Below are 16877 nucleotides of genomic sequence, written 5' to 3' on the forward strand. Positions count from 1 at the left end.
TCTTCCACTAGAATATAAGTTCTACTAAGGCAGAGATTTTGCCTATTTTGTCCACTGCTATATCTTCACCACCTAAGAGTGCCTGGAGCATGGTAGACAATAAATACTTGTCAAATGAATGAATGAAAGAATGAATAAATATGGAAAGATCTCCAAAATCTTTTTTAAAGATTTTTTATTTTTTTTCCTTTTTCTCCCCAAAGCCCCCTGGTACATAGTTGTATATTCTTCGTTGTGGGTCCTTCTAGTTGTGGCATGTGGGACGCTGCCTCAGCGTGGCTTGATGAGCAGTGCCATGTCCGCGCCCAGGATTCGAACCAACGAAACACTGGGCCGCCTGCAGCGGAGCGCGCGAACTTAACCACTCGGCCACGGGGCCAGCCCCTCCAAAATCTTTTTTAAAGTGAAGAAAGCAGGATGCAGTAGTATTCTATTCTTTGTGTAAAAAAGTATGTACTTACATACGTACACATACACACACAAACACATTCATATCCACACAAACGTACCTATGCTTGTCTCTGCACACACTTTCTGGAAGGATATGCAGGAAGCTGGGATGAGAGGTCATCCCTGGGAGCAGGGAAGCAGAACGCTGTGGCTGGTTGTCAGAAGTGGGAGGCAAATTTGATTTTTCACATTTTGCCCTTATTGGTTTTGAATATCATCCCACAAACATGTATTATGTAGTCAAAAACAGATTTCAAAAATTGCTGATTTAAAGAATAAACTGAAGAAAACAGGAGCTTCTGAAAGAGACAGAGAATGAATAGCCAGAGGCACAAGAGGCAGACGTGGAGAGCAGAGGGTTCCAGGGGTAGAAGGGAGTGGCTTCAGGGGGCTGGGAAAGGTCGCCCATGCCTCTGGCCCTGCAGAGCTGAAGTAGCCTCATCCTATGCCCGTGTCCCCTCCAGCCCACCCTTGTCTCCACTCCCAGCCTTCCAGGGGCACCACCTTCCCCATTCCTTGTAGACACTTCACACTTCCATACCTTTGCATAAGTGGTTCCATCCACTGCAGTGTGCTTTCCTCCCTTGTCTACTTAAAAAATCTACTCTTCATTCTTGATGAAGCCATCTCTTTCCTCAGTCCGTGCTTCCACAGCAATTTGTTCTTATTTCCGTTTACCATCATTTTGTTTACAATTTTTTTTTTGCAGATAGCCTTTTATGGTATCTATTTTTGTTGACATATGTGTTTACACACCTGCAAGCTCCTTGAAGGCAGGAGCTGTCGTTCATCTTTGTACTCCATTCCCTAAATAGTAACTTCAAGGAGCCCCTGAAATGTTCACTGAGTGAATGACTGTAATCCTTTTCTTCATGTAGCTTATATACTGACTTTAAATTTAGGAGCAATTTTTATTAGAAGATCTAGGGACTAGATATCTAGGGAGTGGCCTTAGAAAACGTTAGTCATTAGCATTCTATAACTGAAGTTATAGTAGAATGCCTACCAATAAAATTGCCCTGGGAGAATTAAACTTTAAAAAGCTCTGTAATTGGATTTTGCAGAGATATGCAAATTCACCTGGAAGAGGTCTGACCAACAAAATGTGACCATAACCAGATTAAAATCATTAGCACATACAAAGAGAGAAAGTGTCCATCATAGTAGAGTTAGTAGCCTCCTTAGCAAACCAGTCGGAATGCAAAGGTCCTAGGGAGAGCCATTCTGTTGTGTTCACTTTGGCAGAATTCTCCTTATTTGTGGAGATGAATGTCTCAGGCTCTCTCAGCAGAAGCCAATAAACACCGGATTCCTCTAATTAACCCCTCTTGTTCACTTTCCATATTTACCAAGTAAAACTTCCAGCTATGTGTTCACTCCCATGTAGGTCTGTCTTCTTGGAGGATACAAGCTGTTCAGGATGCCTTTAACATTCCTGTGTTTCTGACCTTCATAGTTTTCATTATAAATCAATGAGTTTTTTGGCTTTTGGGCATCAGGCGAGCAGGCTACGTAAATGCGACTGGGTCCCTGAGACATCAAAATGCTCTTCCATTGCTGATGAATCAGAGTTGTGCATCCACAAAGCTGAGGGATCAAAGGCTGGCGATGGTACACACACCAAGGAATACTTCCCACCCCAAGCTGTCCCCACCTTCCAAGTCAAACCCTGCGAGACAGGCAGCTTACTTCCAGGCAGACTTGGAACAGCCATCCTGCCTGTGTGCAATTTGACAAATGTTTATACATGAAGCACCTGCCATGTGCAAGACACTGGGATGCAAAGACAGAGAGGGGAGGGGCTCCTCAGGAAGCCCAAGTTATATGGTCTGTCCAGTCCAGCTGTTCTTAGCCCTGAGAATCACTAATTACGAAGCCCTAAAATTTTGATGAAATAAAAACAAATCTTTCACCGAAAAGTGCTCAGAAGCTGAGTTGTTTGCTGTTTGCTTCCAGTTTATGTTATTGCATTGAAAATAAATTCCTTTGACATATAAAAGGATGGGCTCTGGAATCAGACAGACATGTGCTGGAATATCTGGCTTTCTCATGTCCTAGCTGTGTGACACTGGACAAGTTGCCATGCCTCTATGCCTCTCTCTGTGGCTCAGTTTTCTGGTCTGTGAAAGGGAAGTAATATTGGTCTCCTCACAGGACTGTTTAAAGGGTTAAGTTAGACATTGTATGTGAAGCAATAGCACAGTGCCTAGCTTGTAGTAAGCAATGAATTACTGCTATACGTATTATGCAAAATATTTTCTTCATTAATTTGAATTAAATCCAGTGTCAACAAAATAAAAGGCAACTTCACACTTGATCTTAGCCAAAAGGCCTAGAAGCAATAAAAGGCAACTTCGACTTTACTCAATAGTAAAGTCCAGTGAAAGGCTCCTTTTGATTTGAACGAGAAGTTGGGTTATAGCATCTATGTCATACATTTGATTTCACTTTTTTTCTTTTATGGCCAGAAGTACTGAAAACATTGGGTCATATAGGTCTAAGAATATATTCCAAAACTGAGTTGAATTCATGCCTTATCGTCACCACTGTAAATTAAAGGAGCCATCTTTGGTATCCGTGTATCTTTGGTATATATCGTTGAAGCTTTTGTGGGCCAAAAGGATGATGAATTCATGTTTTAATTTTAAAGCCATCTGAGCAGAAGTAATGTTATCAAAAGAATTCTGTGGTGTTTTGGGGTACTGACGATTTCTGCTGGCAGAGAAACTAACAAGACTTTCTCAATGGGCTTCAGACCACAGAAAGTCCTTGTTTCTCATTGGAAAGTTTGCATTGTTGCTCTCATTCCATCTTTGCTTCCTGAAATGGCGGCTGAGCTGTAAGAGTTGGTGAGGTTTCTTTCAGCAGCATCCATAATGCTCTATGTGGGACCTTGAATCAAAACATTTACCTTAGACTCATAGTTGAAAATATCTATGATGTAACAACACTAGGAATGAACTCCGCCCTGTTAAATTGTTCTGAGAGGGTTTCTCTCTCTGTCTCTGTCTTTCTCTCTGCCTCTCTCTTTTGGGCACACATACAACTTATGCACGAAGTTCAATCACATACTTTAAGATTTGTTCTTTGGAAAGTCAGTGGACTCTAATAGAGAAGAGCTTCCTATTCTGATCTCTTTTCTAGTCAAAATTTCTTAAAAAGGCTGAAGTCAGGACGAGGCTCTGATAAAGTCAATAACTTTCACAGCAATAGACAAGACTCCTTTCAGAATTGCTGGCACAGCCTAATTCCTGTTGATGCTGAGAGCAATGAGTCATGGCAATGCGTGGCACGTCTTCAGCAGAGCAGCCCAACCAGGCGTGTCCCTGAGCTTCTCAGGTGCTCCATCTGTGCCCAGAGAACCAAAACGTTCTGTCCACACAAACTTTTTCTTGACAGACATTTTTTTCACCATTTGGAGAAAGACAACGGTTTGTCAAGTTTCCGAAAGGGGATCAGAAAAATTGGAATACTTCAATGAACAGCCCCAGTGTGCAAATACAGAACGATAGCGAAGAGCTGGTTACCAGGAGAGGCACCAGCAGCTTCATCCAGTTGTTTGCCTGGTGAAAGAAAGTGGTTTAGGAGCCCATTTAGGGACCTAGGGATATTAGAAGAAAGGTCAATCATTCTAAAAGGAATTGTGCCTTTTGAAATTGGCATGGATTCAGTTGCCTTCTTTTGCCCCAAGCCATAAACCATTTCAAATATTTCCAGAGAACATGGCTTCACTAAGTTTTCTACAATTTTGTCTCTTCCATTGCTGGGCAAAAAAAAAAAAAAAGAAATAATAGGGCCATTTTAAGGATGCTCCAAGACACAGTGGGTAAGTCCAATTTTGTTAAAGTTTCTGTCTTTTAAAATCAAACCTTTTCTTATGAAACAACTTATACAAGTCTAGGCATTTTCCTTTAAAAATTATTTTAGATTCTATCATATATCAAACATATGAAAGTACAGAAAATAATACAATAATAGCCTAGGTACCACTGAGATTCAACAAATGTTAATATTTTGCAACATTTTTCTCAGATCTCTTTTTAAAGAAATAAAACATAAATAACAGCAACATTACAACTCCTACATATTTTCCCTCCATCTGTCCTTAGAAGCAACTAATAAACAGAATTTGGTGTGTTTGTGTTTATATCACAAAAGTATGTATCTGTCAAAAAATAGATATATTTGCATTATTGTACATTTTAGAAATTTATATGAATAGTATCATACTTTACTTATTCGTTTGAAACTTTTTGCGTGTGTGTGAGGAAGACTGGCCCTGAGCTAACATCTGTTGCCAATCTTCCTCTTTTTGTTTGAGGAAGATTGTCAGTGAGCTAACAAATGTGCCAATCTTCCCTTATTTGTATGTGGGACGCAGCCACAGCATAGCTTGATGAATGCTGTGTATGTCCATGCCTGGGATCTGAACTCGCAAACCCCAGGTCGCCAAAGCAGAGTGCACAACCTTAACAACTACACCACTGGGTGGGCCCCCTGATACTTGTTTTTAATGATGTTTCTGACATACTATAAATGTGCCTTTGGACTAATAAACTATAATTTATATATCCAGTCTCCTGCTAACTACAGGTAGTTTTTCCATTTTTCCACTACTACAATCAGTGCTGCAGTGAACAATTCTGTCATGTGTCCCTGTGTATATGTCAAGGTTTCTCTAAGGCACATACCTAACAGTGCAGTGGCTGGGTTGTCAGGAAATCGTATCTTCCACTCAAGCAGGTAAAAGTCAAAACAGCGTGTTCCTCTACTCTCAACACTTATAAGACCAAATGTGCATGGGGTTTTCCTACACTAACTGATACTCTGACTCTGGACACCAACTGAAGGTCCTACAATTCAATTATAACACTAACCATCCAGAGTTAGCACAGACCCCAGAGGTTAATGGCTCAGTCCCACAGATTGCCACGGTAACTAAAGATAACTCTCCCGAGAATTTTGACTGTGAACATGAACAGAAAAATAGGACATTGACCACACTGGATTCTAGAGTCAAGGGCAGGTTTTATCTTGAAGAGGGTGTGGTATTCAGAATAATGGCCCCCAAAGAGTTCTAGGCCCTAATCCCAGGAACCTGAGAATCTAATAAATTATGTAGCAAAGAGAATTCAAGTTGAAAATGGAATTAAGGCTGCTAATCAGCTGACTTTAAAATAGAGAGATTATCCTGGATTATCCAGGTGATCCCAATGTAATCACAAGGATCGTTAAAAGTAGAAGAGGGATCTTTGGAATTCGTGACTATGGAAGAAAGGCACAGAGAGATGTGGTGTTGCCTGCTGTGAAAGAACCACGAGCCAAGGAATGTGGGTGGTCTCTAGAAGCTGGAAAGGGCAAAGAAATAGATCCTCCTAGAGAGTCTCCAGAGAGGAACGCAGCCCTGCTGCCCCTTCATTTTAGCCCAGTGAGACCATGGAGGACTTCTATCTATAGAGCTGCAAGAGGAGACAGGTTGTTTAAAATGCCAAGGCTGTGGAAATTTGTTATGGCAGTAAATGAAAAACCAATACAGAGAGGATTACTAGAGTTCATTTGCATGCTGAAGGGAATAATTTTTTTTTTGCTGCTTTATTTCCCAACCCCCTCCTCCCCCCGTACATAGTTGTATATCTTAGTTGCAGGTCCTTCTAGTTGTGGGATGTGGGATGCCACCTCAACGTGGCCTGACAAGCGGTGCCATGTCCGCGCCCAGGATCCAAACCCTGGGCCGCCGCAGCGGAGCACGGGAACTTAACCACTGGGCCACGGAGCCGGCCCCAGAAGGGAATAATTTAGTAGAGGAGAAACTGATTATGCACAAGAGGCGAGTATAATTGTAGGAGCAAAACCCTTGAAAGGGGAAAGACATAGGTGGCAGGACTGCCTTTGAAAAGAGGAGAGAACTTCATCCCAAAGTAAGAAGACAGGGTAGGAAAAGTGCGGAGGAAAGTGGGTAGAGCTGTTTTAGGAAGATGAGGAACTCCACTCTGATCGGTCCTACTTTAGACAGTGAAGCAGGAAGGCAAGTTCATCACCTGAGAGCGAGGGTGGGATGAGGAGGTGGTGAAGATTTAAAGAATTGATTCAAACTAGTCATTTTGGAGCACAGGAGAGCAAGTTTCCTAGGATTGCAGGATATCAGAAAGTGGGGACTGCCCGGCTGAGACTATGGTCCTGCACTTAAAGTAGGGTTGGGAAGATGCCTCACTGTTTTTAATTGACCTTATTGAGCTGGGCGGGTGCAGGCACAGAGGAGGCCATAAAGATCAGCTTTAGAATCTAAGCTGAGTAAGGAAATTAGGACATGAAAAGGAGTGAAAGAACATGAAAAATTGGTAGGATCCATTAGATCAGAAAACGGTTGGAGTGGAGATGCTAGAGTTAGTGTGCTGGAGGCGTACCATGTAGCAGTTGGAAAAGGCAATGTTGACAGTGAGAATTTCGAGGTGCATTGGCTGGTGATGACGAAGTCAAGAAACTAACTGGGAATGCCAGACTAAAGGGAGGTGAAGAGGAAATGGTTTGGGGAGTGAGGAGGGCAAGTATCTGAGATGCCAGGAGATTGGATAGATTATCTCTGTCATGTTATCACTAAGAACTGACACACATAGGGGAAGAAGACAGCCAGGAGCTAAGGTCCTCAGGAAGTGGGAGTGACTGGGAAGTTGGTTGATGATAGCAATAAGGAGGGTGTTCCTCGGAGGGGTTGATGAGTCTGATGGCATTCAAGCCAGTCTGTGGCTGGCATTCTTCCGGTCATCAGATGTGGAAAATAAGCAGAGAATTCTGTTTTTATTGACATGTAGTCAAAACACAAGTTCTCCCCCATTAGGAATATATTCAATAACACAAGGTATAAAGTTATAAATGCTCAGTGCATTATTTTCTTTTTTGATGACAACAGTATGAAATAGAATTCATCAGAGTTCCCGTGTTTGTGGTACACAAATCTACACATTTGTACCACACATAGTGGATACATCTGTGGGTGAACTTATATATTTTATGCATCAATAAATAATAATAAAATCAATAACCAAAGTGCAAATAATGTTATAGAAATATTTCAGAGAGTAAATTAATGAACAATTTAGGTCATTTTTCTTGGTTTGGTGATATTTATGGTATTTTTCAATTTTTAAAAATTTATAATTTTTTGATTTCTTGCTCATTCTAAATATTTATTTTCTTACCTATTCTTCTTCTTAAAGAAGGTCACATAAATTGTATGAGCTTCAGGCACCACAAAACCAAGATCTTTCTTGGATAGGTCACAAATCTGGCCTAAGATTACTTGCAGTCAATTGAAAAAGGGAAAACTCACTAACCATATAACACATAGTTTTATATGGTTAAAAAAAGAATAACAAAAGAGAAATACAACTGTGCTTTTTTTTTTTTTTGAGGAAGATTAGCCCCGAGCTAACATCTGCTGCCAATCCTCCTCTTTTTGCTGAGGAAGACTGGCCCTGAGCTAACATCCGTGCCCATCTTCCTCTATTTTATATGTGGGACACCTGCCACAGCATGGCTTGCCAAGTGGTGCGTAGGTCCACACCCGGGATCCACACTGGCGATACCCCGGGCTGCCAAAGTGTGTGAACTTAACTGCTGTACCACTGGGCTGGCCTCAAAATACAACTATTCTTAATAGTAATGGTACACATTTATTCCTAGGTTTTAGATAGGAACATTATCTAATGTAGTGGGCCCCATCTTCAAAATCAGCCTACAGAAAATACAACACATTTTATAGAGCCCTTTCTAATAGTGTCAGTCAATAGGGGCTTACAATGTAATTCAATGAGGGGGGAAATAAGATGATGAGGTATGTACTGGTGCGGCCTTATCACACATTAGATTTCAAAATATCTGGAAATATGCAAAATGGATGGATTGGACTTGTTACACACAATAGATTGAACACACGTGTATCTCTATGCCCTCCAGTAACTTCACTAAAATAAAAGAAAAATGATAAACCAGTAACAACAAAGAGGATGGCAGTTGAGAACAAAATTCTGGAAGACGGTAAACAGACAGACTTTAGCAGAGCAGAGAAAGGCGAATTCTAACACCTGCAAGAGACAAAGCAAGTAAGAAGTAATCCTTTTTGTCCTGAATAACACTGAAGAAAGCTCAGAAACTGGAGGCAGCAGCATACACCTCTGAAGGAGAGCAAAGGATGGGGGTATAAACAGAAACATTAGTTGAAAATCCGCAAAAGAAACAGTCAGATTCTCAAGTCCTGTCTGCAAGGCCCAGTAGAAGGAGGCTGCCTCCCCTGATCCTGGCAGAGGCCTGGAAGGTCACACTCTACAGATGGGGGATCACAATGTACTGAACTTGAGCACACCAGGCATACTGAGCACGGGGACTGAGTGAAACCTGTATATGGAGTAATGAGACCCTCCCAACCCCCTTCCCTAGTTGGCATCTGGAACAGTTGGTAACTGGCAACATAGGCAGAAACACAGTTTCTCTCAGGGAAACTCACCTGGCCAAAGGAAAGGCCCCATAGAGGCTTCCAGAAAATGCCTGTGGCCAAACACCAGCCCCCTAAATGAGGAGCACCTGTCAACAAGCTCCGCTTTTTTTCACAGAAGAGCAGCCAGTCAGCTTTTCAGTGCTTCAGTCTTAAATATGAATGAACAGCAGACTGAGGAGGAAATCCTCTAGATGAAGACTAAAACAATCAAAAAGCAAAAAAGGAACATATAGGTGAGAAACACAGTGCAGGACCAGCAGAAGACAAGGGAAAGACATTTCCTTAGGGAGAGAAAAGATGATGGATCTATGACCTAAGAACAGGATGCTATGGAAAAAGAACATTTAGACAATAAGAAGCAGCTCTCAGAAAAAAATAGTGGCAGGAACAGGAAATTCAAAGGAAAGATTGGCGTATAAAGTGGCGGAAATTTCACTGAAAGTAGAATAATGTGCCAAAGAGATGGAAACTAGGAGAGAAAAGATTAAAAGTTTACTGGAGAACTCCCAGAAGTCCAACATCTATTTAACAGGAGTTCCAGAAAGAGAACAGATAAACTGGAAGGGAAGACCTATCAAAGACATCAGATAAGGAAATTTCCCAACTGAAAGGCAGATGGCAGATTGAAAGGGCCCACCGAGTGCCTAACATAATAATGAAAAAGACCAAATCAGGGCAAATCTTCAAGACATTTCAGAAGATCTGGGTAAGAAGATCCAAAAACTTCCAGAGAGAAAGGAATCAGAATATCATTGGGTTTCTCAACAGAACTCCGCAAACTAGGAAACAACATAGTGATGCATTCAAAATTATGAAGGAAAATGATTTCTAGCCTAGAGTGCTGTGTCCCACCAGACGATGAATTAAGTGTGGAGATGAATTAAACACGTTTTCCAAATGCAAGGTCTCCAGGAATGTATGATCCTATCTCCAGAATATACTGAGGAGGCACTCCACTAAAATGAGGGGAAAAAACAAGAAAAAGGACAACATGGGATTCAGGAAATGAGGAGTCTGCACAAGAAATGATTCCTAAGACATGAGGGAAGCATAATCTCAGGATGACCAGAGAGCCCCGAGCCTTAAAATCAATCCAGGATAGAGAGGGGAATGGAGGGCTGCAGGAGAGACGTCTCCAAGGAAAAGAGCAACAGAAGTGACATTACCCGACATGGTTAACTGCGTTGAGAGGAGGAAACTTTGAGTATAAATTTGTGACTGGTCAATAGAAAAATACTAGGCCAACGATTAAAAAAACAAGGCAAGCTTGAACTACAGGAAAAAGAAATAGTTGTGCAACAAGGAAAAACAGGTAAAAAAAAGTCATTACGGTACACTGCATGGCTCAGCTGTGAACAACACGTGCATGGTCATAACACAATGAACACTGAGTTTTACTGAATAAAAATCTTGATGTAAATATAGTAGGAGTTTAGGAATAAGAAAAGCATATATGTAGCTAGTGTATGAGAGCTAAATTTTCTTCTATATTAGGAAGTCACTAAAGGACATTTAAAAATGGAAAAAATCAAGAAGTAGAAGAGTAGATAAGGACATTTAAAAGTTAAATATGAAGCTCTGTATTAGCAGAAATAGTTAAGAGTTCAAAGGTCCAGGAGGAGGTTTGGGAGTGAGAAGGGGCTTGCTGGCTCTCGTTATAGTCCTTGTGGAACTAAAGTATTTAACTTTTAAAACTATGTACATCTATTATTCTCCTTTTAGATGGTGAATTGGATATGCTACAGAGATATTTGCATTGAAGGCAAAATGGCTATTTCTCAATATCCTATTATTTATGTCAACACATACGAATAGGATATTTCACACCATAGCTAATCCATTGCCTGGAAAACATTAAGTCTTAATACTTAGAATAAATTTCACTCTGAGACATTAAAATGAATCTTTTCATTTATTTTGTCAGCATAATCATATCTCTCTTTATTATTTAGGGCAAGTGGGTCACCAAAATTAGTTATTTTAGACTGATTCAGAGGTTCTCAACTGGGCAGGATTTTGCCCCCAAGTAACATTTGACATAGTCACAACTGGAATTGGGGGCAGCTACTGGTACCGAGGGGGTAGAAGCTAAGGATGCTGCTAAACATCCTACAATGGACAGGACAACCCTCCAAACAAAGGAGTATCCAGTCCCCAATGTCAATAGTGCTGCAGTTGAGAAACCAAGCTCCGAGTCTCTGAGGATTATTTCATCAGAATGCTCTACATAAAGATTGATGATATGCAAACATTTTGCAATTGAGGACTGACTCAGATAAATATCTTGGTGCAATGTTGGAAGCTGTCTGGCTGTGAAATATCTCTTTGGGAATATTGAGAATGGTAAGGTAAAGACAAAAGTTATAATAAATGATAATAATACAAAGTGCTTTGTACCTCAATAATCTCTTTCATCCATGGTTCCTAGGGCACTTTATAGAGTAATAACTACTCTAGTACTCACATACTACCTTTTATCTCAGGCACTTTCACAACACTCACAATGCAGGAAGTATTATTATCCCCATTTTATATGTAAGTAAACAGAGGCACAAATGTTGAGCAACTTGTCCAAAGCCACACAAGTCAGTAGTAGCCAAAATTCCTGACTCAGAGCCTGTTAATACTAAGAAAACTAGTCTAAGAGACACAGTGATAAATTTATGTGGCATCAGTGTTATCCTAGTTCATTCAAAGTCTATCATTTTCCAGTTTATATTGTGTATTCAGTACCTTATCCTTTTTGCCTGCCTCCCTGCAACCTCCCACTTCTTATCGACCCTGGACTCTAACTAATTGATATCCTATTAATAAAAGGACTATATTTGGGGCCAGCCTGGTGGTGCAGCAGTTCTGTTTCGGAGTCCTGGGGTTCACCGGTTCAGATCCCAGGTGCGGACGTATGCACTGCTTGGCAAGCCATGCTGTGGTAGGCGTCCCATATATAAAGTAGAGGAAGATGGGCACGGATGTTAGCTCAGAGCCAGTCTTCCTCAGCAAAAAGAGGAGGATTGGTGGCAGATGTTAGCTCGGGCTAATCTTCTTCTTCTTCAAAAAAGGACTATATTTACGGAGTACTTTCCTTGAACCAAGCGCACAACATGCAGTGTCAATTCTTACAACAGCTTAAAAATAATATGCCATTATTGCTGATTTTTATAGTAAAGAAAGCTGCGTTTCAGAGAATTTAAACAAGACCAAGATCTTTCTGGTACTAATATGTTTGTGTCCAGGCAGAATACATCCTTTTTTTCACTATCTCCTGCAGCCCCTCCAAGCATGTTACTGTGAAGCTTTTTAATGTCCAACCCTCCCTTCCCCTCTTAAAACTCAAAAAACAAAACACTGAGTCTGAATTGAGGGTTTTCAGGTGGTGCTCCCACGTGGGTACCAGCCAGGCTCACCCTTTTAAATCTATCCCCAAGGAAGGCCTTTACTCTTCTAAGAATTTTTCCAGAGCTCTCTCCCAGTTACCCACATGTTCACCCCAAGAACCAGACCAAAGACCAGAACTGCATTACTTTCCCTCTAAGAAATAAATAGCACGTGAATCACTTTCTCCTGTTCTCATTCCTGTCGCAGGCACACAGTGCACGCCCACCAGGCGCCACCTGGATGAAACAGGAATACTAAGTAGGAAGAAAGATTTGTTAGGTAAGAGTGTGACTCAGGGCTCGCCTACTTTTCACAAAACAGTGACCTGGCATTTGTACATTTGTGCCCTACAACAATGACGTGCCCGGCATACCCGGACAGAGTGGGGTCAATCCTTCAGGTGTCTATCAGTGGCAGCCCACCCAGCCCCCTCCAGAAATCTTAGATGACTTGCAGCTCAGGGTAAGACTTACCCTAGGACGTGTTAAGGATGGAGAAACAGACAAGCACCGCCCCAGCTCATATCTACTCAGCATCAGCGCAGCTTTAGAACTTTGGGAGGGAGCTTTGCTGCTAAATTCACTGTCTGCAAAGAGGAGGTGGAGAGACAGGGTTAAGAGGAAAACTCCAAATACGATTGGGATGCAATACAACACACTGTGGAAGTGTTTTAAATTTTCTCCTCCAAGGCTAAGATAATAGTAGCCCCGTAATAATTCACTGATCATTTAAGCCCCTCCTCTGAGCCGACCCTTTCACCAGGAGACCACAGACTTTTCTTAGAAGGAGGATGCTGGGTTTATTTCAATTCTTTCTGTTCTCCTGCCTGCCAGCCTAGAGCATCTGAAAAGGGGTCAGCGACGAGAAAAGGGACGCGCGTGTGTCTTCCCATCCTGGCTAGTCTGGCCCTGAATCATCGCAAGAGGATGGTACTTCCCCTCCAAGAATGTGCCTTGTACTTAAAAGGAAGAGTGGCGGGAGCCGCGAGAGGCGGAGGAGAAGCGCGGGCCGAGGGCGCGCAGGGCCGCTCCCGCGCCGGGGTCGGAGGCGCCGCCACGCCACCGGCCGCGGGGCCGCGAGCGCAGGAATGTGCGGGCTGGCGGGCGGGCTCGGGGCGGGCGGGGGCGGCGGCGCCGCGCACCTGAGCGCCGGGGGCGGGGCTGCAGCGGGCACGCCCCCCCGCGCGCCGCGCCCCTCGCGCCCGCCTCGGCCCTTTCCGCCCGCGCTTCGGCGCCGCTCGGCTCCCCTCCGCGCGCGCGCGCCCTCCCTCTCGCCGTCTCGCCTCCCTCGCTCCCTCCCCGCCCGGGAGAGCCGCGAGCTCGAGCCCCGAGGCTGCTGGCGCTGCTGTGTCCCGCGCTCACCTGGGCGCCAGCTCCCGGTCCCGCGCCTTCCCCCACCTCCTCCCAGGTAAGCGGCTGCCCGGGCCGCCGGGCTCACGCGCGCCCGTCCCTCCGCTCCCGGGACAGCGGGGGTCCCCCGGAGTCCGGCCGCCTCCTCGGGCAGGCTAGGGGCTCGGCGCCTCGCCCGGGCCTGGGGGCGGGGACGAGGACCCCGGGCCGGCGCGGGCCGGAGCGAGGGGAGGGCGCTGCGACGGGCCGACAGGTGGCGGGGTCTGGCCCTGGTCCCCCGAGCGCCGCAGGCGCTGACTCTGGTGGGGATGGGGCGGGCGGGCCGGAGGAGGGGTCAGGCCGTCTCTCCTCCCCTCGAGGGGCGGCGACCGTCGGGCCCGCCGTGTAGGTGCGTCGGAGAAACTGCGGGGTGGGGACTCGGCGGCCGCGGCTGGCGGGGACCAGCGGGCGCGTCGGGGGGCTCGGAGGGGCGCGGCGGCGGGGCAGACCTCGGGCCGGCCGGGGACCTGACGCCTCCTTCCCCCGCCCCCTTTTGTGTTTCCCCGCAGAGCGGCCGCCGGGGGAGCCGCGACCGCCCCCGCGGCGGGCTCGTCCCCTCGCATCCTCCGGGCCGCGGGCAGGAAGAGGCGGCGGCGGCCGCAGGGCAGAGCCGGCCGGCCCCGCTGGGAATATGGCGACCGGTGGCTACCGGGCGGGCAGCGGCGGCGGCGGCGGCAGCACCACCGACTTCCTGGAGGAGTGGAAGGCGAAGCGCGAGAAGATGCGCGCCAAGCAGAACCCCGCGGGTGCGGCCGCCCCGGGCGGCGGCGGCGACGCGGCCGGGAAGCCCCCGGCGGGGGCTCTGGGCACCTCGGCGGCCGCCGCGGCCAACGAGCTCAACAACAACCTCGCGGGCGGCGCAGCCGCACCTGCCGGCTCCGGGCCCGGGGGCGTGAACTGCGCCGGCGGCCCCGCGGCGCTGACCCGGGTGGGCCCCGGCCCGCGGCGCCCCGAGGACGAGCCCCCCTCCGCCGCCGCCGCCGCCGCGGGGACCCCGCCGGCCCGGGGCGAGCCGGAGGAGCGGGACGGCGCCCCGGACAAGGGCAAGAGCTCGGGCCCCAGCGCCAGGAAAGGCAAGGGGCAGATCGAGAAGAGGAAGCTGCGGGAGAAGCGGCGCTCCACCGGCGTGGTCAACATCCCCGCCGCAGAGGTGAGCGCGGGGGCGCGGCCGCCGCCGCTTCCTCCCCGAGCGCCCGGGCCCGGGCCGCGCGTTCCCGCTCCAGCTGGTCCTTCGCATCCTTGCCCCGGGCTTGGCGGGCAGGGGCTGAGGGGTTTACTGCCGACAAATGCTTCCTGGGAAAAGTTCCCCAAACCCAAAGTGGGACACGTGCCTTTTAGGCTTCCTGGCTAAGGTCTCAGCCCCAGGATCCTCCTCCTGAGTGGTGCAAAGACCGCTGGTGGCTCCCGAACTTGGCCATCTAGACTTGTTCGTCTGTGCCTGCTTCATCAGTTACAAAAATTGATCGATGGTGCTGACGACGTGCTCTATTTAGTTTCCCACGTGTCCGTCTAAAGTTATCAGATTGTTTCTCTCCTCTTCTCTGTAATAGTGTTTAACAGCACCTGTGAGGAAAACGTGGCCTTAGCACTATCCAGGACAGCTTTATCTTTTTATCTCTCATTGAACCCCAGATGAGTCTATCCAAATGAGCGGATGCACTGTTTCATGTGTAAACTAGCTTTGTAAATGGCGCTCTGCAACACACGCACGCACGCTTTTTCTGAGTGATATTTAGGACAATAGGAACGCTGGAGCTCCCCACAGTTGTTTTTGCTGAGATGGTCTCCCATTTAAGTATTTGGCTATGTGTGTTCTGGAGAACGTTTGTGGTAGAGTTGGTTTTGTGTGTGTGGTTTTTTTTTCCCTTTTGCGTCTTCAGCAGTTTCAAAACATTTCTGCAGGCAGCAACATCTTCCCATTAGAGTGACTGGTGAAACAATTTTGCTTACCGCACCTCTCTCTACCCTCAACAAAACAATCCTAAACCAGTTTTGGTTGCTTTAATAGTAGCTCACTGGTTTGGGGAATTAATTCAGCAACGTTGTTTCACCCAAACTAGTTGCATCTTTTTTTCATTAGCTCTTTAGGATTTAACTTTTTTTTTTTTTACTCTTGGCCTTCTAATTTATTCAACTTTGACACCCAGTAAATAATTAATAAGGATTTACTAACTTTAATTTCGGTTTACATAAAAGCAATTGGAGTAAGTTAGGGTGTATATCAAACATACCCACATTTTTAAGTCTTAATGTGAGTTTCATACCTGGGAAGTCAGTGTTTGTCTTTGAAGGGTGTATTTTTATGAGTGTTGCAGAGAGATTTTTCTCAGCCAGCAAAACTGTGCTCTGTGGTTTGCTACTTGCACAAAAGATCTGTTATTCATTAAATTGCTTTAAAAGGAATTCGTAAGAGTGGTAATCAAATTTCTAGGATTTTTTTTAGTTAAAAATATGAAGATTGAGGGGAAACTGAAGACAAGGCATTGGAAAAGCTACATTCCTCAACTTTATTTTTAAAAGTAGCTGATGGTCCAAATAAAAGAATTTGTCATTTTCAATCTTTTCCTCATTGTTCATCTGTTAGGGGTCTTATTTTGGGAAATATCTTGGCAGATGTTAAACTTCATTTTTTGTTTGGCTGCTTGTGCTAAAATTGTTACTTCTCAAGTACTTTTTTTTGCTTTTGTTTTTTAACAAGGATAATGTTTACTGGGGGAAATAAGTGTGGCATATCTTGTGAGATCCTAAGAGACATCCTTTGTTAATACTCCTGCTTTGGGTAAGGGAACATAGTGCCGAGAATGTAGATGCCTCCCCACTACAATTGAGCCTAATACTCTGGAATGTTTTCCGTTTGGGTGTTGGCAACTCCTAAATTTAATCTTCCTTAAAAACAAACAACCCAGGGTACCATTTTTTGTCTGTGGAATTTGAACCTTTTTTATTGAATAGGGAATTGAGGATTGCTTTCTTTCTGTGGTAACTGTGGCCGTATCTGTTTCTTGCTACAGGATCTAGCGAAAGTGGTAACGTTTTAGCACAGTCCCTAGTTAGCAGGCATACTTGAGTGCCTCCTCCCCATATATTCAGTTTTTTAAAAACAATTTAAGTCTTTCAGATTATCTTAATAATGGTAAAACATGTAACAGAACTTTACAGGTGAACCGTTTTCA

General features: G+C 45.1%; 1 protein-coding gene and 1 pseudogene across 2 annotated transcripts in view; one reads left to right on the forward strand and one right to left on the reverse strand.

Moving 5' to 3' along the window:
• Positions 1-2617: 2617 nt before the first annotated feature.
• Positions 2618-2793, reverse strand: LOC123283677 (U2 spliceosomal RNA; annotated as a pseudogene).
• Positions 2794-13589: 10796 nt separating this feature from the next.
• Positions 13590-16877, forward strand: part of PAWR (pro-apoptotic WT1 regulator) — a 108448-nt gene continuing 105160 nt past the window's right edge. The window contains exons 1-2 of one of the 2 annotated variants that reach the window (XM_014841405.3): positions 13590-13723; positions 14214-14854. In XM_014841405.3, the coding sequence (XP_014696891.3) occupies positions 14336-14854 (519 nt within the window). In that variant the 5' untranslated portion in view covers positions 13590-13723; positions 14214-14335. Of the gene's footprint in view, positions 13724-14034; positions 14054-14213; positions 14855-16877 lie in introns of those variants that run through there. The other variant, XM_070507264.1, reaches the window with a different exon arrangement.

Source organism: Equus asinus, chromosome 4 (genome assembly GCF_041296235.1).
Source record: "Equus asinus isolate D_3611 breed Donkey chromosome 4, EquAss-T2T_v2, whole genome shotgun sequence".
Classification (NCBI taxonomy): Eukaryota; Metazoa; Chordata; class Mammalia; order Perissodactyla; family Equidae; genus Equus; species Equus asinus.